The sequence below is a fragment of the Leptodactylus fuscus genome, chromosome 2, assembly GCF_031893055.1.
Source record: "Leptodactylus fuscus isolate aLepFus1 chromosome 2, aLepFus1.hap2, whole genome shotgun sequence".
NCBI classification, from domain to species: domain Eukaryota; kingdom Metazoa; phylum Chordata; class Amphibia; order Anura; family Leptodactylidae; genus Leptodactylus; species Leptodactylus fuscus.
The window spans coordinates 53328747-53356360 of record NC_134266.1 but is presented as its reverse complement, the minus strand read 5'-3'; the positions used below and the strand labels follow the sequence as shown (position 1 = coordinate 53356360).

General features: G+C 40.2%; 1 protein-coding gene across 1 annotated transcript in view; it reads right to left on the bottom strand.

The window, feature by feature from the left end:
* Positions 1-6048: 6048 nt before the first annotated feature.
* PDK3 (pyruvate dehydrogenase kinase 3) overlaps positions 6049-27614 on the bottom strand; it is a 60871-nt gene continuing 39305 nt past the window's right edge. Inside the window, exons 2-11 of the mRNA XM_075263779.1 lie at positions 23808-23949; positions 22688-22759; positions 20557-20741; positions 19529-19618; positions 17421-17498; positions 16348-16424; positions 11876-11977; positions 10114-10224; positions 9203-9316; positions 6049-9116 (exon numbers count right to left, since the gene is read on the bottom strand). Coding sequence (XP_075119880.1) covers positions 8973-9116; positions 9203-9316; positions 10114-10224; positions 11876-11977; positions 16348-16424; positions 17421-17498; positions 19529-19618; positions 20557-20741; positions 22688-22759; positions 23808-23949 — 1115 coding nt within the window. The 3' untranslated portion in view covers positions 6049-8972. The remainder of the gene's footprint in view (positions 9117-9202; positions 9317-10113; positions 10225-11875; positions 11978-16347; positions 16425-17420; positions 17499-19528; positions 19619-20556; positions 20742-22687; positions 22760-23807; positions 23950-27614) is intronic.

Below are 27614 nucleotides of genomic sequence, written 5' to 3'. Positions count from 1 at the left end.
AATGTGGTACAAGCACTAGTGTGTAGCTATTTGTCATTCAGGTAAAATTTATCTCCCAATAAGAGAATCATAAAAACTTATCTCAGACTAGATGCGACAAAACGTGCCAAAGTGCAACAAAATGCATCAAATGTTGGCAATGTTACACCAGCATCTAGCCAGAACTGCGATCGTAAATCTGCCCAAATTTTGTCTACTGTCCTTTTTCAGGGCAACCCATTCACATACATTTCTGACACCTCGTAATAGAAGGAAAACAATATAAAGCTGTAAACTATTTTTATTAAAACACTTTCAATAAGTTGCCTATGACTTCCATGTGCCGTACAGTAAGTGTTTACCACTATTTTTACACTACTACTATGACAGCTACGCCACCTCCTGGACAAAATAGGCCTTCTCCTCTAACGGCCATTCTTCTTGTTATATGTATAATCATGTATTCATCTATAGTTTTTAGCCTACCGGACCTGGATTTGAATATCGCAGGAGGATACTTGAAAATTGTTCTTTCCCAGTACATTTAGGCCATAGCAAAGGAAATGTATTAATGTTGTTTTATAGTAAAAACAAAACTAAACTAAACAAAAAACAACAAACCAAACATTCTCCGATGATACAATTAGGTATGGATTATTTGGCTATGGATTATAAGTGTAAGGGGGCATTCACACTACTATTGGTGACTGTCAGTAGTGCCCGTTGCTATCCATTATGGGCGGACAACAGAACCAACCATTGATCTCAAAGGAATTTTATCTGTTGTCCGTTAGTGACGTTAGTGTCCATTTACACCAAATCCGTCACGTCTGTTATTTTTTTGTAGATGCAAAAATCCGGGGTGTAGGACTTGTGTCCACGAAAAATAACAGTTTTATGATGGAGGTCAAGCTTCTGTTATTTTTAAACACTAATTTCTATGGGTAACAGAGAGTATCAGACGGGCGTCCGATATACTGTCTGTTTCATAGGTACAGTATAAAAACGGACACTAACTGATGCTAATGTGTCCATTAAATGGATCAGATTAAAAAACTTACACATTATCATCACTTAGTCTCTGTTATGATAGCGGTCCATTTGTTTTTTTTTATGTTTATTTTTAACAGACACTATCAGAACGGACATCCAACAGTAATGTGAACCCACCCTAGGCCCTAGTAGTGCTTTGTACAATACAGACCTGTAGCATATCCATGTGCACTCTCACGATCATGTGACTACATTATGACAACGTGACCACATAATATCAGAACTACCAGAAGCGTCGTATAAAAACGCCTTTAGGGAATCTTCACACGGAGTTATGGTGCACTCATTCTGATCGTAAAAACAGGTTCAGAATGAGCGCGTAAAAAGCAGCTCCCGTTGACTTGAATGGGAGCTGGCATACAAATGAAATGAAATCAATGGGAGGCTTTTTTCCCTATTGCTATCAATGTATTACTCGCAATAGGGAAAAAAGCCTCCCATTGATTTCAATGGGGAGCGCACGTATGCAGGCTCCCATTCAAGTCAATGGGAGCTGCTTTTTACACGCTCATTCTGAACCTGTTTTTACGATCAGAATGAGCGCTCCGTAACTCCGTGTGAAGGCTCCCTTAGGCTGAGGTTACACAGTAACATTAACTGCAACTTCCCTCGTGTGACCAAAGATCTTCGTGTCTTCCGGTGACTGCTTTAGTAAAGTGAATGGAGTCCCATTGTGACCCCGAGGGTGCTGCGACTCGTTGTCGCAGAAAGATTTAGCGCTTAGATTTTTAATAGTGCATCTTCAGGACCACAATGTGACTCCATTGACTTACATTAGCGAAGAAGGTGCAGGGTGACACAATGATCTTGGGTCGCTGTGTGGTCCTTAACAAAATAATGTACATTCTTCTACACTGTTTCATCAGGGCTTAAAAATGCAGCAAATCTACTGATGTGCATTCAGATCTGCACCTGCTCAACATATGTACATACACCTCGTACAGGGCACCATGATAGATAGGATGTGGTGTTTAATGCAAATGCAGATCACACAGTGGGACAGATTTACGAAGCAAAATGTGCTAAAATTCTGGATAAAATTTCTGCTAAAGAAAAATTTATATATTTTAAACCCTTTCTTCCCCCCCCAGATCCTGCTCCGATCAGCTGTACTGACCGGCACCAGACAGAGCCAGTAGCAGAAGGCGCCGTCCACTGTATAGCGCCAGAATGTGAGTACTGCAGCTCTGGTCCCATGTACTTGTATAGGAGCAGTGCTGCAGTACCCCGGCGCGGTCACTATACAACAGACAAAGCCTTCTGCTTCTGGCTCCGCATGCTGTACTGTTGTAAATCTTTAGGCACCAGAAACTAGCTGGTACATTGCAATGGTGATGGATCATCAGTATAAAAAATGTGATGTATGCCAGACAATTGCTCTATGTTGGATCTAAGCCAACTAATAGGATGTATAAATTTAGAAATACACCCTAGAGATGCACCAGACTTATCACCCAAACGCTGTCACTGTGATAAATAAATCTAAAATTACACTGTCTGAAAACCAGATAGGATTAGTAAATCTGCTCCAAACATAAGACCAAAGCAGACAAGAAGTCAGGGAGAAAGTGCATATAATTCCAAACGTAGCAACCTAAAGGTAAATCGGATATAAACCCAAACCCTTGTAGAGGTGATTCTACAGTGTCCAAATATACCTCTATTATTCAGCTTTGGAGCCCCATTGTCATGTACATCCTACAAAGCTGAATAACAAAGGCTTATCTGGACATTGTAGAATCACCTCTACAAGGTACTGGGATTAGGTTTATAACCAGTTTACAGCTCACAGACTCCCCTTATAGGGGCTTTCTGGTCATTAGTATCAGCCGTTCCCTGGCGCTGAAGGCTACATCCATTATATAGTGGCCGTGCCAGTATACTGTGAATAGAATAAGTACTGCAGTACTCTGGCACTTGTGGCTCCATCTTCTGTGTAGGTTTTGTTGCTGATGGCTGCTTCGAAAAGCAGTTTGGTGCAGCGTCCTGAAGTCGGACCTCCACCAATCTGATGGCCTATTCTTAGGATAGGTTATCAGTATCAAAAATGATTCACAGATACATTTATTATTGTGGTTCTGACCAGATTCTGGTATAAGATAAGCCAAAATGTGCTGCATCTCAGGACATCTTGGGGCACATTTGGACACTGCAGTTTGAGATACATTTTCCTGACTTGCTAGAGGAAAAGGGGATGACTTACATGTGTCCAAATTGTCTTGTAAAATTTTTGTTCAAAATAAACCAGCCAATAAGTGGTAAAGATGTATACCAGACAGTCTAAAGATATACCAGATTTATCTGATCACTTTGTAGTGGGAGTTTTTATGGATCCCAAACACTATACATGTATTTTTAGGAGTAGATTAGCATGGTCTGCCATGTTAAAGAGGACCTCCACCTCCACCAACACCAAGTCTTCCGCCACATGATAATAGGCCTGGCACTGCCCACTTGACAGAAGAGAGCCTAAATCACATACGAGGGACCAAAACTAACAGAACTTATTGCTTGGTAATGGCGGGGACTAGGAAAAAGATACCAGCTGTGCCGGAATCCACAAGTTCCTCTTTAAGTAACAGAATCCTGAGGAAATGAGACATAGTAAATGGCAAAAACTTCCCCTGAAGTCAACAGGGGCGCTGCTTAATGTATATAGTATACGTGGACACATACAAGGTATGTTTGATATCACATTGAACATTGGAGACGATGCTTATATAATAAATAATGATGCAAACAATCTGTAACATCAGTGAGTAAGAGACAAGAAAAACTGCAGAATCAAATCATTCTTAAAAAAATAGTTTGGTTTTTTTTATTTTCCAGAAATCTTTTTTTTTTAACAGATAGAATATACTAATCCATTAGGGAAACAAAAAATAATCCGGGAATAAAAGCAGCAGGTTCATTGAAAACACTCGACATCATAAATAATACATCATACTAAAGAACTACAACAATACAAAATCAGAGAAAAAAGAATCAGAGATATGGCAAAAGAAAAGAAAAGCATACGTTAGGAAGGTCTCGTCTAAAGATCGCAATGTCAAATAATGTACTTTTTATTGTTCTGGAAAAGTTTATCCTAATAGCCTCTACAAAACACAATGTAACATAAAAATAAAATGCTAAGATGCTTTTATATTAACCATAATGATAGGCCTGTGTCGGGATAACGCAAGGGTACTGCCAAGGTCACACAGGGCAGGCTACTTCACTTTTCATGCTATTTATATATATGCAGTTTTTGGTACAGATGTTTGAGCCAAACTCAGGAGTGGATATACAGGGAGTGAGAGGGGATATACAGGGAGTGAGAGGGGATATACAAAGCTTTCCTGTCTCTGGGATCTACTCCAGGGTTTAGTTACATTTAAATAAAATTGCACATATGAATCCATCCTCATAAAATATTGTGTCTGTAAATGGTAACTGTACAATCACCAAGGCGTTATCAATGTCAATTTATCACTTTTGTACCCGGCAAAATTAGGTTTCTGCATACTTAGGGCTAGATCACATGCAGTTTTTTGGCAGCGGATTTTGATGCGGAATCCGCCTCAAAATATGCTGCCAAAAACGACTCCCATTGACTTCAATGGGAGCCGCTTGCTTCTTTTTTCCACTAGCTAGTAGCGGAAAAAAGAAGTGACATGCCCCTTCTTGCCGAGGATTCGGCGGCTGACTCAGCCACTGCGTCCGCGGCACAACCCTCCCTCTCGATTAGGCCCATTCATTTGGGCCTACTCCGGAGCGGAATGCCGCGACGGGATGCCAGTGCACTGCATTGGCATTCCATCGCGGCTATCTGCGCAGTATGTTCACACGCGGAATCCATTTTCCGCTGTGTGATCATACCCTTAAAGAGTTTTTTCAAGCTAAAAATATTATTCACCTAACTTAAGAATATATTATCAATATTGGATTGGTGGTCGTCCAACAGCAGGCATCCCCGCTGATCAGCAGCCGTCAACAGCTTGAACACAGAAAAAGGAGCAGGAAGCAGGCAGCTTTCCTCTCTGTGTAGTGGCCAAACTGATTTATTACATCCGAGGCTCGGTTCACATCTGCGTTCAGGGTTTCCATTTGCGGAATCTGCTTGGGGACCCCCCACTCAACAGAAACCTATCTGCATAAAAAGGGGCAACACGGTGGCTCAGTGGTTAGCACTGAAGCCTTGCAGCGCTGGAGTCCTGGGTTCAAATCCCGCCAGGAACAACATCTGCAAGGAGTTTGTATGTTCTCCCTGTGTTTGCGTGGATTTCCTCCCATTCTACAAAGACATACTGATAGGGAAAAAAATGTACATTGTGAGCCCTATATGAGGCTCTCAATGTACATTAAAAAAAAAAAAAAAAAGAAACCTATCTGCATAAAAAAGAAGTTACCTGAGGAAACTGACAGACCCCATAGACTATAATGGGGTCCATGTGTTTTCCGCATGAAAAATGTGGAAAGGTGCTGCATGCAGGACTTTTCGCACTGCATATTTCATACAAATAGAGGAACTGAATGGCCCAGACACAGATGTGAACTTTCAAGTGAACAGAACCTGATTTGCAGTACCTGGTCTGGCTACTATAAAAAGAACAGAGCTCTCTGCTTCCTGCTCCATTCTCTGTGTGTCAGCAGCTGAGAACAGATGATCACTTTGGCCATCCAGTATTGGTAGCAGCACTATTCACCTGTTTCCTTAAGTCAGGATTTAGGAGCCATTCCCATCAAAGAAATTATTTGCCCTGATGGTAATAAATAGAGATGAGCGAGTAGTGTTCGATCGAGTAGGTGTTCGATCGAATACTACGGTATTCGAAATACTCGTACTCGATCGAGTACTACTAGCTGTTCGAAGTTAAGATTCGATGCAGAACCAGCGTTGATTGGGAGAATGCTATACATTGCCAATCAACGCTGGTTCTTCTCTTACCTTTAGAAGTCTTCTCCCAGCGCAGCGTTCCCGCGTCCTCTTCCGGCTCTGCATTCACTCTGCTTAGGCATCGGGCCTGGGCAGAGCCGACTGCGAATGTCCGCGCTACAAGAAAATGGCTGCTTACACTGTAAGCAGCCATTTTCTTGTAGCGTGGGCATGCTCAGTCGGCTCTGCCTAGGCCCGATACCTAGCAGAGTGAATTCAAGGCCGGAAGAGGACGCGGGGACGCTGCGCAGGGAGAAGAATCAAGCCCGACCCTCACTCATGGACTTGGTAAGTAGAATTTGATCGAATGTTGCCTACCCCTGAAACGAGCATTTCCCCCCATAGACTATAATGGGGTTCGAAACCCGTTCGAACAGTCGAACAGTGTGCGGCTGTTCGAATCGGATTTCGAACCTCGAACATTTTAGTGTTCGCAAATCTCTAGTAATAAACCTCTAACTATTATTCTCTAATTATGGATATATTTCATGTAAGTTTAGAAAAACATTAACTAAAAATTTATAATGGATTTATAAAAACACAATTTAAACATTAGGTTGTGATATATTCCCTTTAAAGAAGACCATTCCTGCCTCCTAACATGTCTACTGGAAACACTTGAATTCCCCATGTAGTAGCAATTGTGGGTCTTCTTTTGTTTGAACTCCATACTGTCTGCTATTCCTCTGTTATTATTCCTTAAAGGGATTTTTCTCATGAAAGACATCTTATGGGATATCCACAGGATATGCCATAAATGCCTGATTGGTACAAGTCCCAGAGGTGGGACCTGCATTTATCCCTACAATTAACCAACCCTGCCTACATGGCCTTGGCTCTTGCTTGACCACAACCTCACTGAGAAGCCGGTTATCAATGGTTGGGCTTATAGGAACAGCATCTCCCTCTAAGCTACATTGTTTCTGTTATTTCCATAGAAATGAATGGGACTTACAGAAACAACATAGAACACTGAGATAAGCCATAAATGTCTTTTATGGGAAAACCCTACCAAAATCTATGAATGGACTGACAACTGAATGTTACCATTCTCCTTGTCAATTAGATTTGTGTCCCTAAGAATCTGACACTGCCAGCACTGACCTTACTGGATATGTCATCTTGAGTAGGGACACATCACTATCTCCTAACACCCTAAGAGGAATAACAGAGGAACAGAGGTTGCTGAGAAAAAGTGCTATAGTGTTATTTCAAGTGTATACAAGTATTAACTAAAGCAGACATATCAGGACAGGTTATCATTAAAGAAAAATTCTGGGCAAAAACGACACATAATATTATGCTTGGTATAGGGCTCACCCACCCCCTGAGTATACATTAGGCTTGTATATACTTTTTGTTTTTCCAAAATATCCTGGGATATTGGGTCCACTTGACCGTTGTCCTCAAGGTGCTGTATGGCCAAGGACTGAAGCAGCAAAAGGATAGCCCCTTTCTTTGACTGTGGACAGGTCTACATTAGAGATGAGCGAGTAGTACTCGATCGAGTAGGTGTTCGATCGAATACTACGGTATTCTAAATACTCGTACTCGATCGAGTACTACTAGCTGTTCGAAGTTAAGATTCGATGCAGAACCAGCGTCGATTGGCAGAATGCTATACATTGCCAATCAACGCTGGTTCTTCTCTTACCTTTCTCTCTGCGCAGTGTCCCACGTCCTCTTCCGGCTCTGAATTCACTCTGCTAGGCTGCGATGCCTAGCAGAGTGAATTCAAGGCCGGAAGACACCGCGGGGACGCAGTGCAGGGAGAAGAATCCAGCCCGACCCTCACTCATGGACTTGGTAAGTAGAATTTGATCGAATGTTGCCTACCCCTGAAACGAGCATTTCCCCCCATAGACTATAATGGGGTTCGAAACCCGTTCGAACAGTCGAACAGTGAGCGGCTGTTCGAATCGGATTTCGAACCCCGAACATTTTAGTGTTCGCTCATCTCTAGTCTACATACATTTAGTTCATATCATATAAATAGTATTATCTATGTATCTGAGGTTTTCCAGACTCTCTTTGGTATGAAATGTTTTACAACAAAAACATAAAAAACCACAATAAAATGCCATTAATTTGAATGGTAGACCATTTGCCATATGAAACATCAGGAAAATATTGCAAATCTAGCTAAAATTCAATAAATATAATGCATCGTACTACCCATTCTCCATTGCGCATTGCCCCACAGCACTAATGTATTCAAGCACAGAGTAAAATTTCCATATCCGAGGAGAAATATACACATAACACGTAAGGTAAAGAATGTAAATCTGCCTATTACATAGTAAGGTCATTCTTTAAAAACATTTCTTACCGCAGGTTCACTCCGGTTAAAACTTCAGTAATTTCTTGAAACTAGATTTCTATATTTTTTTATATTACATGCAATAAAAATAGTAACATTTCAGACTCAAATAGAGCGTTGTCTAACAGTGGTATACTTCTTACTAGAGCTAAAGTCGTCCCAATGTCAGCGATCAAAGGACCACCCCAAACGGGTCAACAAACAACCCAACAACTACTATTTACACCGTTATAAAATATGGCCAATATCTCGAACTATACCAATGTAGCTATATTCATCTCTGTTATATTCTCTACAGTTTTGTGTAATATGATTGCATAGGCAATAGTCCAGTAACCGAAGGAAACCTTAAATACCATCTATACACACTTTCATGTCCGTCCTCGGTGAACACCAAGACAAAATAGCACTTAATACCACAAATCAACTGTGCATACAAAATAATCTAACAGCAGTGACCTGGATCCATAAACAGGAGTGCAAACCCTTAGATCTGGTGGCACCAAAACCAAGCGTCAATTATATATCCAAGTCACAGAAGGTGCAATGGGAAAAGCAAAGTACTGGCCTTCTTGTAACAGGGAGACCATTTACAGATGTATCCAGTTCAAAGAGTATTCCCCATTAATATTACAGTGATTTTGTAACAACAAACACTGCCTAAAACATAAGAGCAGCACACACGCAGATCCTGAAGGCTGCCTATTTATTAGCCTTGTACTTTGAAGCATCCCGTGGCTCTCTGCTTGGGTTGCTCCAGTCGTCGGCTTCTGCGGCATTCTTGTAGTGTCGCCATGCTGACTTGTTGAACACCGGCAATCTCTCGAATGAATCACCAGAAACAGCCTAAATGGTTAAAGAAAGGTTAAAGTGGAGCCAACTGTATCATATTAAGCTTGATCAATCTTTAGCTAGAGATCTTGAAAAATTACCTTAAGATAGATAACTGCGTCCGTACCAACACCTTCCATGGAGTAGAGTTTAAGGTCTCCTTGGAAATAGCGAGCATAGAGTCTAGAGATGGGCAATCCATACCCAAAACCAGCCTGGAAGTAATGGAAATGGAAACTAAGACACCTTTATTTTCTTCCAAATACTTACTGGGCAATTCACAGAAAAGTGCAGAGATATTTTTGTCTTAGTAGAAAGTAGAAGAGCATGCCACAAATTGGAGTCTACTTCACATGTATTTTATTAAAGCGTCAAGATCCTAAATTCTACAATGAAGTCACACCCGGTTCTTTAGCTTGGGAGTGCAGAAGAGTCTTTAGTGAACTAGCACCCTCCACCCTGTACCAAGGTTATGCTGCCTGGTACTTATTCTACAAGGACTCTTGTGCTTATCGCTGTAATGGAAGCATGGTTGACTGTCTTTCACTGGGCATCCCCTTTAAATAAACCTAGCTGTCGTGATGGATATATTTTTTTTTCCAAAGGCAAGAAATATGATATATTACATTAAAAAAGCTATACTCATCAATTTAATCCCCCAGCAGCATGGTCACCCGGGTCCGCCCTGCTGGGCATTGTAATAACATGCTGTACAGTATACACCATGTCATCATGTCAGCAGTGATGAGCTGCCAAGTAAAAGAGAGCCTGGAGCGGCCATAGTGGCTGGGAATTATTGTGGTGAACGTAGCTTCTTTCTTATTTGTCCCAAGTATTTAACTCGGACAAGTCCAATGCATCTTTTGGGGGTCTAGAGCACGACTGTAGAAGATATCTCTGGCATAAAAATCCTTTTATAAGGTTCTATAGCTATAGAAAGATTTGATACTAAAAATAATTAGAACAAGCTACAATGTATACATGGCAGACATACAAGATTTCCTTCGCTTACCAATGGAACGGCTCTGCTTGGCTCCAGACTGGGTCTAGGTGCTGTAGAATACATGTAATTGAACAAGCGATCTATCTTCCTCAAAGGCACGCCACCACCCTGGTCACAGATCTAGGGAAGGGTAAAGTGTTACCTCTCTCACAAAGAGTTAAGAACCAACATGAACTGAATCTACCACACACAACTTCTTGTAATGTTACTTTAGAACATTGATCTAGAAGAGTTGTGATAATTTCTTTATTAACTCAAATCATTTTTTGATTTCGCTTTACTTTTCCAGATAGTTTGATAAAACACGAAGACAGAGCAAACTACCCCCATCCCATTAACCTCACCCCAGCCCCCCCCCCCCCCTTCAAGGTCCACTTCCAGCCACTTCCCCATACAATCTCCAAACTAACAGATAATAAATATGCTAATCTATGGGCTCCACTGCCCATATTCACCCCAAACACAGTACTCTACGGAGAGGTTAGGTGGAGGAGAAGGCTGGTAATTCATTCATCACTTCATTTATTGTAGTGGTAGAGTCTCACATTGAAGCGTAGCAGTGTTAAGAGAGCTCACAGAATAGCAGCAGTGATAAGTATGTGTTTTCCAGCAGCCTCCTCCTTTCTCTCCCTTCTCCATACACAATTACATAAAAAGTAAACAAGCCTGATAAATGGAGAAGGAAACCTATTTCTTTAATAAGAAATTTTACAAAACGTTCTCCTTTATAACTCATTTATGAAAAGTACTGGAAGTACCCTTTAAACAAAGAGTTCTTAAGGGCTAGTTCACACAGCGTAAAATGGAAGCTGCGTTAGAATCCAGACCCAAATGCGCCTGCCGCTGCTAGCCGCAACCGTCGCGGCTTCCGACAGGAAAATCATTCGTTTTTGAAAAAAACATTTTATTAGTAAATGTAGTAAAACATAAAACCAATATAAATATGGTATTGGAAAATATTTCAGAAGTTGTTGAACATTTAAAGGGGTTTTCCCACCTCACTGTTTCAGCAGTTTGCCTGCAGTCTCTTCTCACTTTCTGTATTTCTCCTCCCACCTTGCTTTACGGGACACTGAGCTATGACAATACTTATGCAGATCAGATAATATGAACATGCTTGTACAGAATGGACTGAGTGTTATATGTGTGTCTCCCTAGAGAGATAACAGGCTCGCCTGTATCAGCAAACTGCAAGTAGCTGAACGATTGTCCTGCCAGCAGGAGCAGTGACTAAGTGATGTCACTTATTCTATATGTCTGTGGTTATAGCAATGATGTAAACAATGGGAGGAATAAGTTCACATTGCAGGCAAACAAAACAGCATTTCTAAAGCAATATATTTAAGAAAAGTCTTTAATTTACAAAAGCTATCAGTATAGATAGGATCCTTGAGATGGGAATACCCCTTTAAGTACGAACTACCCTGCTTCCTTAAAGGGTTAATAGTAGAGATGAGCGAACACTATTCGGAACAGCCGTTCCGAACAGCAAGCTCCCATAGAAATGAATGGAAGCGGCCGGCATGCAGGGGGGGATAAGCGGCTGGCCGCCAGCAAAGTCTGCGTGCCAGGTGCTTCCATTCATTTCTATGGGAGCGTGCTGTTCGGATCGGCTGATCCGAACAGTGTTCGCTCATCTCTAGTTAATAGCTTTTTCAATATGCAAAACCATGCTGACAAATGTAAAGTGCTATGTTATTATCTCTTCTTATTTGTCCACTACACCAATAAAATATATCAATGTATTACTTCCAGGAGGGTGTGACCATACCTTTATAGACAGATCTTCTTTTCCAAGTGTGACCAATGTCTTTATAGGCGGCAGGGCCTCTGTACGGCCTTCATGTTGCTCCACAGTGGCTCTCATTGAGTTCTTGGGGAGCAGAAAGGGAAATGTGAGATTTTGTTGTGTAACTGACCCTAATACAGAGACATGCAGAGTTATATAAAGATGATACTAGAGATGAGCGAGTAGTATTTGATCGAATACCTCGCCGTCACAGGAATGCGTGTAAGCGGCTGAACACCAAGGGGTTAAACGCATCGAATATTCAATGCGCTTAACCCCTTGGTGTTCGGCTGCTTACATGCATTCCTACGGTGGCGAGGTATTCGATCGAATACTACTCGCTCATCTCTAATGATAACTACACAACACAAAAGTCATATAAAATATATCAGTTTTGTAGCCAATGCATCAAGAAATGTCTCTGGACATGCTAATGCTGTAGAGATAGGTAGGGGCGGTGAGGAGAGGTGTCTGGAGTGCTCCCCTCAGAACTAGGTGTGCGGGGTATTCTGTCATCACTCCTATTTTTTGTGTAGTTTTGGCTAATAGGAGAGCAGCCTTCTCCCCATCTTGGCCTTACATAGGACAGCACAGTCTGATGACAGCTATGCTTTAACAATGATAAGAACATGAATGGTACATTTTTTAAACTTTGGTAATTTTTGGCCTTTGACTCCATATTTTCACAACTCTTACTAATAAAACAAGTTTTTTAGGATTCCAACACTTTAGACCTTTTCTTAGAATAAGCTATGCTCTTTTGATCGATGGGGTTCTGACCTCTCGATCAGCAGGATGATGGGGCTAGAGCACCTCAGTGACTGCACAGGTACACTGGCTTGTCAGTACTTGGTACTGCACTTGAATATGGATTTGGTATACATCCCAGCCCTAGGTCAGCCCTAGGAACTGTACTGCGCATGCGCGGAGTATACATGAGGGAATCCGAGTACAGCTTGTCAATCATGTGGAGGGGCAGCACTGTAGAGGTCAACAGGCTCAGCCATGCCCCCATTGCACTTACAGTATGGTAAAAAATATTTTTTCTTAAAAATGCAGTATCAGTTTATATATTATATTATACTAAATATGGGAATGAAAGTCGAGGAAAATGTGCGCTACAATGTCTTGGCTATAATATAATAGACACGTTTCAGCTGACAGATTCCTTTTAAATGTGACTTCTGAATACGGAGCAGCATAGTTCCGCTTTATTTCTAAATTTTGGAGAGTGCCCAACAAACTGATTATGGTGTAGGTATCGGCGGAGTGAAACACTGCCTGCCTTGTACCAGTAGGGGAATATCGTTGCTATGTGCTTTTTTTGGCACCAACATAATTAAAACTCTAAGCAACAAGAAGACTGAACTCAAGTCTTCTTTGAGTGGAAATTACTACTTTCTGCTACTATGATTACTAATTATAAAAGTAAAATAACAAGGTAATAGGCTTAACATTGGAATAAAGTAGCTATTTAAATGCCCAATTATTAATAAAATTGTTGCTCAAGGACTGCGTGTAACAAGGCACCACAATATATCATTGTGGAAACTGCCAATCTTTTCTTATGAAATGAAATGCTTGCTGCTTCTCACCACCCAAGTCGTGTTATCCCTTATTATAGCAGTAAATTACTCTGTAACCAGGTTGAACTGGAGCCAAGATCGGGATAGTGATACCTCTAATTCTGAATAATTATGGCAAGGCATTTTATCCTTAACTGGATTCCAATACACACTGTTATTACTTTGTTTCCAAAAGAATTACAGGAGAATTTCAGGGGAAGAAGTTTTGCTGACCCAGAATGCTTTGCTGCTCTTTCGGAAAGATGTATTACTGTACTAATGTGGCATAAAAATACAAGTATTTCCAATGACCATGTTTTCTCAGGAGTCTGGGCTTAACTTTTTATTATCGGTCTTTCCGTGTCTGAGAAGTGAGCTCAGTGCACAGGAATTAAACCGTACAGTATTTGGCAGATATTATAGGGAAAGCTTCACCCTGATGTAGAAAAAAATTCTGTACTACAAACCAATGTCTTGCAATAACATCTCTTAGATGTTATTTATGGGGATTTTTCACTTAATTGTTGGCTAAAAAAGGAAAAATACCATTTTTGAAACGTCCTCTTTTTAAAGAAAGACCTTACACCACCTCCACCAACTCCATTTGGAATTTTTTCTCTAACCCCCACCGTTCCTGAGCAACCAATACAGTTAGTTTTGGTGCCTTATATTCTACTTAAGCTCTGTACAGACCAATGGGCAGTGTCAGACAGGGGGGCGTGATTCAGAGCTCCAATCAGAGGCAGCCAGAGTCAGAATCACACCCCTTGTTAGCTCCTGCCTGACACGGACTATACAGCATATCAGGCACCAAAACTAATAGCACTTATTGCTCAGGAATGTTGGCGACTAGAGAAAAAAAAAAATCCCACTTTGCCATAATCAGTGTAGCAATGACTATTAAATCATACCAAGAGCTGGAGTTGGTGGAGACGATGAACACTCCTCTTTAAATGTGTAGACAATAAAAGGCCTTCAAATGGTGCATGTGCTTAAGTCATTATCAAACAACTATATTTTGCACCAAGATGTGCTTTAAAAATACACTAAAAGGCCACCTGCCCTTTCATGATCATAGCTTCCATTCATGAATATTAGACATGTGACCCTGAAGAGCATAAAACAAAGAGAACAAGTTGTCCGTGGATCAAATTCAGTGGGAATTCACATTGGAATGGGAGAATCAAGTGGTTGGAGTAACTGTGTACGTGGAAACCTGTGCTAGACTAGATGGGGGTCAGTAATTGGAAAACTGACAACCTTGTGGTGCGTGTACAAAGACTGGTGTGACTGATATTGATAATGACGACTGCAAAGAAAGGATGCAACAAACCGGAGCTGGAGGAGAGGGTGAAAGGTTCTTCATAATGTACATTATTTCTGGTTTTCTATGGTAGTGCAAAAGTTAATGGTGGAGTCTATGGTATTCTAGGTTGGGAAAGAGGTTGACTCACTCCTATAGACTCCAGTGCGAGGCCTATGTCAAAAAAAGATCTATGCAAGATGCCTTCCTCTGGATGGATAATAGTGAAAAAGGGGTGTGGCCTCCAATAGTTCAACAAATCTATTGAACTTGCAGAAATAGGTGCAAGTTACACCTCATCCGGTTACCGATACCCCCAATTTATAAGGGGGCACATGCCTCTTAAAGGGATTGTCCTGGATTAGGAAAAAATGACTGCCTTCTTCCACAACAGCGCCACACTAGTCCACAGATTGCTTCTAGTATTACAGCTCAGCTTTATTCACTGTGATGGCACAGTTAATAAAGACATCCATATTTTTCTAGTCCTGGACAACCCCTTTAGTAGATCGGTTAATGAATCCTCCCCAAATGTTCTTCTCAGTCTATGTGAAGTGTATTTTGCATTGTGTTATATAAATCTGAGACTCATTTATACCGTAATATATAGAAAAGTAACAAAAGGCGATGTGTGTACTGAACTATCCTTGTGTGACCCAAATAATTAGGAATACAGAGGATGTAAGTAATGCGGAAGGAAGGTTTAAAACTTCTAGCGCTAATCTTACATCCATCTGCCAAGTATTCAGAGGCCCAGAGAATTATCTTTTTCATTTAGAATGTGCAACAAAATGCAAGTGCAAAGCACCGCTTAGATTTGTGCACACCGAGATAGACAAGAAAATGGTTTTGTATTAAGTGAAAATATTTTTTACACTTTAGGATCTTATTGTCATTTACTAATTTATATAATTCTAGTAGTAGTTAATCACGTAGCGTTATGTATCTTTAAGTAACCTTCCCTACTCTAATGGAGAACTTGTTGGTGCTCAGCTGTTACCTAAGGCTTCGTTCACATCTGCGTTGGTATTCCGTCCGGGGGAGACCGCATGAGGATACTGAATACCAAACGCAACCCCAAGCGGTGTGCCAGTGAAAGCACATGGACCCCATAAACTATAATGGGGTCCGTGTGCTTGCCACCAGATCTCCGCAGGGATCATGCGGACAGTAAAGTCGTTCACAAGCTACTTTTCTGCCTGCATGATTCATGCAGGCTGTGCGCAGCAAGCACACAGACCCCATTATAGTCTATGGGGTCCGTGTGCTTTTACTGCAGTTGCAAACAGTATTCAGTATCCTCATGCGGACTCCCCCGGACGGAATACCAACACAGATGTGAACGAGGCCTAAGGGAGCCACAAGGGTTGGGCTGCAGATTATACCTACAGCACATGAGATATGTTGTACAAGACTATGTGCAATCAGATGAATGGGCCATCCGTATCATACAAGGATATATATGTTATAAAACATGAAACACATAACATGAACAAAAGCTCCCACACTGTACTCTTCATGCACAAATAACATTACATGTTAAATATACAAAAAAAAATGATAAAAAATAATTGCTGTAAACTAACCTTAAACAATTCAAACAGCATATGAAACAAGTGTGAGGGCACATACACCACCTGCAGTGGTCTACCTGGAGCTTTAGCTATAAAAGAAATCAATGGAATGTGTAAAATCTAAGAAATACAACTACATGAAACATTAGAAATGTCAATGGCATCTACATTAATATTCTAATATTCTTAATGTCTGAGACCATGAAAGATACAGTACTACTGAAAATTATTAAACATTGGCCATGCATGATTTCAGCATGTGCTCTATTACTTTTAATATATATTTATATTCTCTTATCTCAATTTCACTGTATCATTCTTTGGATCCTATGGATTGGTCACTAAGGTCCTGAAGCACTAATAAAGTACCGTATATACTCGAGTATAAGCGACCTGAATATAAGCCAAGGCCCCTAATTTTACCACAAAAAACTAGGAAAACTTATTGACTCAAGTATAAGCCGAGGGGGGCTTTTTCAGCACAAAAACTGTGCTGAAAAATTTGACTTATACTTGAGTATATACGGTAAGTTTTTCTTGATCTGGCACATTACTACTTTTGTCACATACTGTACCCCTGGACCATCAGATCCTACATAACTCGTAAGTGTACTGATGGCATGGAATCAAACAACAAAACAAAGTTACACTAGGTTCACACCTAATTTCAGGTCTCCGTTTGTGGGGTCTACTTGGGGACCCCATAAACAGAAACCTAATCTGCTTAAAAAAGTGGTTACCTGCAGAAACCCACAGACCCTATTGGCTATAATTTGCTACGCCGGGTTTCTGCCCGAAAAAGGTGGAAAAAACGTGGAGAGAAAAATTCTGCTTGCAGGACTTTTCTCTCCGCATTTTTTTTTAAGTGTATTCGGGGATAGAAACCCCAAACATAGACCAGCAACAGGTGTGAACCTAGCCTTATAAAGTAACTGCACCCATCTTTTTGGAAATTCTCCAATGTACATAGTTCATGCTGGGGGCATTTTTTTGACTAGTATAATATCATATGTTCATAGGCTAGTACAACATTACAGTTAACCAGTCATTAATATCATATGTATATATGACAGAAGATACTTTACCATTGAACTCTTCAATTTTAAGCTCCGGAGCTGCCAGGTAGTATTGCTCACACAGCATTTTTGCTGTTTCATAGGCATCTGACAAGAAGAACATGAACAGGTGTTATCTTATTCTAGAGACAAGTGTAAAAGATTGAACTTTTTTTAAAAAAATCAACACTATAAAGGAAGTGAATATTAAAATACAGTATAAGAGAAAAATTACCACAGCCCTAAAAGATATATAGTTAGTGGCTACAATGTGAACAGTTACCAAGCTCTGGTGCACGAAAAAGTCAATGAACCTCCCAGTCCAGGTCGGAGATATGCTAGCACCACAAACATGTACTTCAGCAACCAGAGCTTAGAAGCATGTTATTAAAACATAACTTTTATTGAAAATTAAATTTAAAAAATATTTTTTACATGATGACACAAAAAAAACATGAAAAACAAAGTAACAAAAAAATGACGCACTTACTACATGTAAACAAGACACGTTGTATCCACTATTCCTGCTGCTGTAGGATAAGCTGGGAGATGCCCTCTGTGCATACACTAAGCATCGTATATGGCGGGGGGTCCACTCTCCCAGCTCGTCCCACAGCAGCAGGAACAGTGGATACAACGTACGGGAACACAGCAGCGGCAGCAGCCGGCTTTCCTGTGCACACTGAGCACTGCACACTGTTCAACCTGCTGCAATGTTTTTCTTCATACAGTCTCATCTCAGCGTAGTGCAGTGGTGGCAGCAGCACACAAAAATAAAATAAGACATCCCCTGAAAATAATACATAGCATATTTTTAGGACCAAAATTTTATATAAGACACTGTCTTATTTTTGGGGAAACACGGTATGGCATAAATAACATAGTGCCCACTTCGTACAAAGACAGCAGTAGCTAATATACAGCGGGTAAATAAGTAGGTAGACAGTTTATATAATCAAAATTTGGCAAGTTCTTTATTGCCATTCATTTCTTGGCACGCTTCTCTTATGAAATGAATCATGCATCAAGTGTGTGTGCTTGTCTTGAATACACCTTACATTTGATAACTCCTCAAAAGTGGTGGTGGTCTTTCAACTGGGCCTTGCGTATCTATTGGGCAATTTTGCAATGCTAAAGCATAGTGAAGAGGGGCTCCATCCTGCTGAGAATATAAGTCTTCATTTTCAAGTCCCAGCTGTAGTTGTGGTATTACATTTTCTTGGAGCATATTAGGGTACAGGTCCGAGGCAACCACTGTAGTGTAAAAGATATGGCCAACTACTCCTTTACATAAAAGGGCTCCCAAACTGTAACCCCAGGTAGATTCAATTGTTCTTCCATTGTAGCAATGAGATTTTCTGTGGAACTGTAAGTTATTTTTCCAATAACGCCATCTCCTTGTGTTTTAGCAATGGCAATTACCACCCAAAATTGTAAAAATGCTGATCTGCGTCATCCTCTAATAATTCAGGGATTAAACGTTATCAAAAAAGCAACAAAACGGTTGCTTTTTTTCTACAGTGTATCCAAATAATGCCTTAGCGGTATATTACTGGTCGCCAAATATGTGGTTTGTCAAATACTTGTTGTTCTTTCTTTATTGATTTTATTTGTAACAAAGTAACATTTTTAAAAGAAGAAAAGTGATATCAGGGGAGATTTTTTTTTTGTTTCAATATTTTTAAACATTATATTGATTGATTTTTTTTTTTTTTTTAACTTTAAACCTTAGTAAGGGACTGTACTATGTAATCTTATCTGCAGTAGAGTATCCACTGTACATTTGAATCAATCCATACAGCCATTACTGTACTGTACAAGTATGACACAGGGCATTGATGATCTTCTTGCTGTGCCATACTTATAGGAGAGCAGTGAGGGAGAGTGTTAAAGGAGTTTATCCAAGCTTTTAGAGATTTGTCTGTCCACAAGCTGGTTATCTATTCCCAATAGCACCAAGCTGAACTATGAATGCAGCTCTGGGTAACCATGACCAAACTACAAGATAAGTTAAAGCAAAGAATTCACAAAGCCACTTGATTATTTCGTATGTGGAACTCTGAATACCTCCTGACGTCCATTTCTGAATTTTCATTATTATTTCCTATATAAATGTATAAACAACATATAGAACTTACCTTTCACTACCTCTGGTACATTGCAGGTGGGATCAATGCTGCCAATATGCTTGGGATGTGCAGGATTTATGTCCCCCCCAAACAGAAGTGCTTAAAAGAAAATTGATAAATTGAAGTTAGGTCTGCTGATGGGAAATAAAATAAGGAAATAAGGTGTAAATATGTCTACAAATAGGGCGTATATAAGAAGGGTTGCACGTTCTAATATAAAAGGTGCAAAATTATATATGCCATAGAGTAGTATATCTTATTGTAAAAAATAGCCCTACAGCTACTATATAAAAAACACATCATTCAGCTTTAGAATTTTATGGCCCATCGATACAAAAGGATAGCCTGGTCTTCCCCGCATCAGAAACATAAAAGTTGCTTGACTCCTGCCCTGTAAGTGCAGAGGTGGCCAGGGAAGTAAGCAGCGCTTTTCTCTCCCCTTTCGGATGTGGACCCTATTACAGTCTCCGGAACCCCCGAACAGAGACCGATACGTGAACCTAGCGTGATTAACAAACAAATCCCAGTGCACCCCACTAACTAGAACAGTGTCCATCAGAAAAGACCCAATGGACCCCACTAACTAGAACAGTGTCCATCAGAAAAGACCCAATGACCCCACTAACTAGAACAGTGTCCACCAGAAAAGACCCAGTGGACCCCACTAACTAGAACAGTGTCCATCAGAAAAGATTTTTAGTTGGAATCTGCAGCTGTAAATGTAGCCTAAAAATAAATCAAGAATTGGTAATGAAGACAAATTCGAAAAAAACCTTTGATGGAAAAAAGTGAATATATTACCGCATACAATAACTAAACTTTTCATCTATAAAGTACAGCAGTGCCATAAAATATGCTTAGAAATGTGATATGCATAATAGACCAATTGACTTTTCTTGTTCTTTTTTCCTCCGCGATACCTTTCATACATCCCACCGTTGTGCCTGCACAATTTCCTATAGAAAACATTTGCGCTCCTCATACTGAATACATATTTTCAGCGAGCGGCTTTAGATGTATACACGCAGGATACTTACTGTGCTGATTAATGAGCATACGAAAGGAGATTCTATTTGTGTAGAACCTGTCCAGGAAATACTGGATATTACTGCTGACAAAAGGGTCAAATCCGTATTTCTCTTTGTATTCAATGACGCCTTGGGCCATGGTGGGAACCACATCATTGTGTCTATTTCTCACTTGAATGAGAATATTTAAAAAGCTAAAAAGATGGAGAAAGGAAAAGGCCTTTAATTGTACTAATTCAAGTAACATTATCTTGCACAATGGAGCACAGCGGCAGTCTTTACATATACAAAGCTAGATGTAATGAAGTGTAAGCTGAAAATCATAATGTTTGCAATGTACAATTTTTCCACCGAGGCTGTATGAAAACTTAGAATTTGTTTGAGTCTCACTGTATGACAATAAAGCGATTCCAGGATCTATCGGGGGAACAAAAAAAAAATCAGCATGCCGAAACATTAGTGCTTGGAACTTAAAAAGTGAAATAAACAAAACAAATCTCCTTAATGATCCAATGATGTCATCCTCTCTGCAATTGTCAATCAAATGACATCACTTCCTGTCTCTAGTACAGGTGGTGGTAACAGAAAGATTCTGTACGTGGTGAGCTCCATGCTGGAGAATAAATCCCATCCCATGTATGAGACCGTGACAGCACTGGGCAGTAATGTCAGTGACCGACTGCTTCACCCCAAGTGTGAGAAGGAGCGTTATCGGAGGTTCTTCCATCCAACTAGGGTCAGGCTGTATAATCAACTACAGGCTAAGCGAAGATCACTCCGCACAGAGAACTAAATGATCCTGAAGTCTTTCTTTTCTTTTAGTTGCTATGACTCCTAGTATCTTTTCTATCTGCTATTCTGAGTTTGTATGTGTTTTTTCTTGTAATATATTACTGTATTGTCCATGCTGCTGTAACACTGAATTTCCCCATGGTGGGACTAATAAAGGATTATTTTATTTTAGTCTTAGTCACAGACTAATCATACAGTATCTGAGGAGACCAGCACAGATGCTGCACACTTGCAGTCAGTGGTTTAGCGGATTGCTTCTAGTCTGGTAAAGCATAGAGCTGGTATTTGTTCACATTGGTACCAATTTTTGTGATTTACATGAGCAGTTTGGGTCATTGGCTAAAACATTCCACTTATTTTATGTCTCATCTGCCCATAGAACATTTCACAAAATATCATTTGTTGTACTAAGAGAAACATACAAAAGTAGTACCTTGGACTTGCAAGATGCTAAAGGGAACCTGATAACAGTTTGGGGACACTATTCCACTAGTATGTCCTTAGGCACCACTGGTTTGGTCTTCTAAACTTGCCTATGCCAAATCTGCCTACCCAGAGATAAGTATTTTTTGTGACATAACCCTTTAATTCTTCCCTGAGAGAAGAGTCAATGTTTTCATCAGATTCTTCTACAGTGCATGCACATTTCTCAGATGAAGCTCTCTCGGTCACTCTACTGACCTTAACGTCAATGAAGAAAAAGAGATGAAACTGTAAAAACCACAGACTCATAAGGTCATATTCACATGGGCAGTAATTGCAGTGGGCTAGTCACAGCAAACTTGGCAAGTGTCTAACCTACTGCAATCTCATCCACCGGCTGCACCTAAAACCCGGGGCAAGACACTTGTGATGGGGACAATAGACCTGCAGCATGTCATATAGTGCTACAGATTTCACCAGCTGTTTTTAAACTTTACAGTACAAAGACTAAAAGAAGCAGAGGGCATGGAGAAAAACCTGCAGGTACACAAGGGTAAAACCCCATTGGTTTGGGTGCTTTTGATGTGGTGACTTGCAAATTTGGCTGATGGAAGTTCTGCAGCGTGTTTACCCAATGAGTGTCTTAAAAGTACTTTTCTTAAGAATACAGATAGACAGCATTGTCTTAAGTAAGACTGCGATAGTAAACCACCTCTGCATAAGGACATGCTGGAGGTGTAATGTCCCCCAACCTGCTGGCGGAGACCCTAAAATACTGAATGATTGTACTGGTGATGTCTCTGCTGCTTTATTTAGTAGAATTCACACTATATGCCTATATTTATATTTAGTGATGCCCATTGCTATTATTAAATCATTTTTACTAGCACCAAAACCCCAATTGTCAGAGGCACAATATACTTACTCATATAGGACATCAGGCTCGTCGGGACTCTTATTCTCATACTCTAAAAGTTCAAGAAAACTCTGCATATACCTAAAAGTAAACAGGAAAGAACATTCTCACTAAAGCTTCTGTATCTGAACCCTGAAGACAAAATAAAATATTGTCTTGTCACTGCCCCTAAAAAGATTTAGGTTCTCTGTAATAGTATCCGGCAGACTTGACAACAAGGTTTGTGCCGTCAGCATTAGCTGGTGTCATCAACCCTGGTGATGAATCCCCCCGCTTTTTCGCAATTCCTTTATTTGTCTGACCCCGCTTTGATAGGATAATACTGTATGACATACCCACTATTAATTGATTTTGTGACGCCGCATTCTGCTACCTATTTCTGGACCTGTCACTTCGTGAGGGCTACCAATTTGCATCTGCTTTCACCACATTTCTGAGTTGGCCTGCTACCTGTAACTTGTCTATCATGACTCTCCTGAAGACCATGACCTGGATATTCATCTGGTTAAGTCTGGACAGTACCTTATACTTCATAACTTAGGTTAGCCAGCACCAGCTCAATAACATCTCTAGGAAATGTCTCTTCAGTGGTTGTGAAGCTACTTCATTCTCACAAGCCCAAAGGACAATGCACAATTGCACCCTGAGTCAATCACCTGTATACCAACTTTCATCTAGTAAGGAACTTGCATTGTGTACAGTCTAATAAAGGGCATTATAGATGTGGCCACCATGTAAGTAGTCACCTTAGATACAATGATTTAAAGGAAAGTTAAAGAAAACATGTTTAATATCTTTATAAATACTTTACTTATACTTAAATACTTTACTTATCTTCTTCGGCTTTTTAAAAGGAACCCGTCCCTAAGTTTGGGACCACTAAACCAACAGCATTACATTACATTACACAGCTGAGGTTTAGCCTTCAAAAGATGGCCTTGTCACAACTTGTTGTTTCAACATTATGTAGTAAAAGAAGAGATAAATTACCAAGAAGAGAGTATTGGGCACCAGTGAGGAAGTACACCTCGTCTCGCTGCGCATGTGCAATGAAGCAAGTGTATGGTCTTTGGCCTATCTGTTCAATGCACATGCGCTCAATGCTACGACAACTAAAAGTGTAACTTACCAGGTCCGTACTAATTTCACAGATGGCCTCTGCAGCAGGTTTTCAGGCAGCAAGTTAACTTCTTTAAGCGTGTTCGCAATCCGTACTGGTAGTTCTTTCCGCAAAAAGAGGTAAGAGGTTTTTTCGCAGGCATTGTTGCGTCCTGCAATAGAAACAAAAGCATTATTCATTCATTTTGTGGTATATACGGATTCTGGTCATTTTCTAGTACTACTTACAGGATATGATAATGTGTTGTGAACATTGGAAAGATCTGTCACTGGCCATACAGATCTTATTACATAGTGACAGATCAAATAAATGGTTGACCATATCATGGAAATCCATAGCATTCTCTACGTGAAATGGGTTCTCCACGACTGGATATTGATGACCTATCCTTGGAAAAGATCATCACTAGTGGATTGATGGGGATTTTTAGAATAACTTATGCCAGAAAACTGCCATTGTTTACATAGGAAGTCTATAGCAGTTCTTGACTTGGGTAGACTTCCATTCTAGCTCATGTCAGTGCTTCTGATTTATTAAGAGGCCAAAACCTATAAAAGGCGTTACCTACTTTCTAATATTGATCGTTGATCCTTAGGATAGGCTATCGATATTAGATCTGAGAGGGTCCACCATCCGATAACCCCACAGATCAGCTGCTCCGGGACATTGCAGCTCTCAGTTACCTTTACATGTCAGGAGCCATGCTTTTCCCTTGCCGTAAAAAGGCGTAGTGGTGGCTTTTGGCACTGCAGTGCTGCCCTAAAGTCTTCAATGGGACATAGCTGCTACTACTCTCTGAATAGATTATGGGGATAACGTCCATCCTTAGGGAGAGACCACCTTTTCAGGTGTGTGGAGACTTATACAGCCATAGTTGCTCCAATGCAAGGGAACATGGGAAGAATATGCAAATCATTATGCAGTAAAGACTTCTGGGAAAGTCGGGCATGATGTTCAGGGTGCTTCCCATAGAGGGCGGCATAATAGAGGCACTGTCTCCCTGTTTACAGATTTGCATATTCCTCCCATGTACTCTTTGAATAGTGAGACAGCCACATACTTCCCAGCATATAAACATCACTAAGAACCTGTTCTGGGCAGCGGATCTTAGGGGGTCCCAGGTGTTCACCCCTCGCAGATCTAATATTCATGACCTGTCCTATGGATAGTTCATCAATATTAGAAACCTTTTAATAAATCAGGCGTGCCTCGCACCAGTCGGGGACTTTATTATGATCGTTGTATGAAACTTCAGTCTAAATCTACCCCATTATATTGCAAACAGCTTGTTGATAGGGGTGCTGTGTATAGGACCCCCACCAACTTAATATGGATGTTCTATTCTAAGGATTGGCCATCGATATCAAGACTATACGTACAATGACCAGTCAGTAATTTTAACAAAAATGGATTCAAAGGAAACATAAGGAAAAACACTCCCCATTAATAAAGAAAATAACCATAATTTACCTTCTATATGTAAACGGACCTACACAATGAGTCCTCTTTTAATAGCTGCCTTGTCCACAATATAAACACTCTGACTAACCCACATTGCACTTACATTATTAAATACCCATTGCTTCCAACATTAGGCCAATTACCCTGACATTATAGTGGTCTTTTCAATGAAACCACTCAGTTTAAGTATTTACTAAACAAGTCTTTTTCTGGCTGGATTTCCACTAGGTTGGCAAAATTCACTTCTTTTCTTTCGATAATCAAGGGTTTCTTTCACAACAAGCTCGCAACACTCTGCCTAATGTAATGCGCATTCAGGAGGCCCAGCCGAAGGTTATTTCTATTATTTTTGTTGTTCTTTTTTTTTCTTAAATAATTTTCATATAAAGATTACAGATTTTAGCTTTTTGCTACAGATCATCAAGCACCAGCACTTTCAGACATTAAAAGAGTTCATTTAAAAAAGAAGAAAAACAGCAAATACTGGGGAAAAAAAAAAAAAAGGCCGTTCCTCAATCCTACTCTTAGTATATATGTTGATCACTGTTTATGAACTGCCTGACATGTACCTGCGGCATCAGTGGTCATAAACTATGTGCTTGCATTGGACTGGCAGGGAGGCCACTAAAGATGCCAGGTTGTATTCGTATTATATCGTCTATGGTCCATGTGGCTGCTGTAAAGCATGTAAATGCATATCCAAAAAGATAAAAACACATGGCCCACACATCCCAGTCTTATACATTGATCTAGTGCCTCTCAGCAAATTCTACAATACTGAACATGAGCTTCTTAGTATATATATCAATCAAGGTGTATAACCCCACTAGCCACTTCACAGCGACCTCTTTATACGGGGTCCCTACTATAAAGAAAATTAAAAAAAAAAGATTAGATTGGTGAAAAACTACAGAAGATAAAACTATAGAAGTTACATTCCTTTTAAAGGGTGTCTTACAGAAATAGCGGGTAATGTCTGTCAATGTGGATCAGTTTGGATCTGTATTGAGCTTTGCCCCTGGGTTCATGGTGAACCATGAGATTACACGGTTCAGTATAGAAAAGTTCAGTATGCTAACAGGGGTAGCACACCGACAAAACACACTATCATAGACTTACTGAGTTTTGGCACATCCGCAGATCAATTGGTTTAGTGAATCCCCCAAATTATATTAATAGAAACTCAGATTGTAAGCCTTCGTTTTGTATATTTTGTGTATTTTATGTAAGTCCTCAAACGATAAGCACCATGAAATTGTGGTCTAACAATACATACCGTAGTAACAGCAGTCAGATCTACCAATTAGTATGAAATTGTAATTGTTTGTTATGGTCTGCAGTCCCAGATGGTACCAGATGGTGGAAGGTTTACAGTAAACTGGTACTGTGAAGGTTATAATCATGTAATCTATGAAAAACATCCTTAAAAGCTGAATGTTAGATATAGTTGCTTATGCTTGAAACTGGTATAATGTTATATGATAAGATGGCGCCTGCATCCAGGACGGGTGCAAGAAAAACAAATGCTTGGCTTGCTGCCACAAGACAGCTCCCCAAGGTTACCATGCAGGATTGGGAGTAGCTGGCTATATATGGAACTGCTGAAACTTTTTCTGTTTGATTGAGATGTGCCATACCAATCAGGAATGAATATGAAAACTTATGTTGTTGTTATATCACTTCCTTACTCTGATACTATTTAACCCCATGTTTTTAATAAAAAGTGTGTCAGCATACATTCCTTAGCTGAGAAAAGAACGAATACCAACATATAGAGTGGTGTGACTTCTTTACCGCCTGGCACTCAGCCTAATTAATTAGGACAATGACAGTTACCCAGGATTAATGGTCAATTAGTTATAAATGTGAGTCTGACCTTATCAGTACACAGTGGAAGATTTACAGTAAACTGGTAAATGATGGATGGTTTGCTGTAAACTGGTATCAAGTCATTGAGCCAATTCCTAAGCAGCAAACAAGCCCTGTACTTTCCTGATCATAAAGAATGACAAGGCCATCCCCAAAAAAGACTCTTTCCTAACACCAATAACAAACTAATCTTGATAGTAAGGTCAGGGCACCACATGGCCAAAAAAGTTTTACAGTCCCTACAAAGTGGATGGGATTCTAGCAAATCCTATCCATACACTGTGGTTAAATACGTTGAGCTGACATGCTGCGATTTCCAGAACCGTTGCAGTTGGAAATCGCAGCATGTCAGATATACCTACAGAAATGCTGGCGGTTTCCCTATAGGTGTAAATGAAGCAGAAAGTCTGCAGAGGAAAACAGAACAAAAACATATTCCACGTTTTTCCCAAATAACTTTTTTTGCTGCGACCTGCTATATGGGGC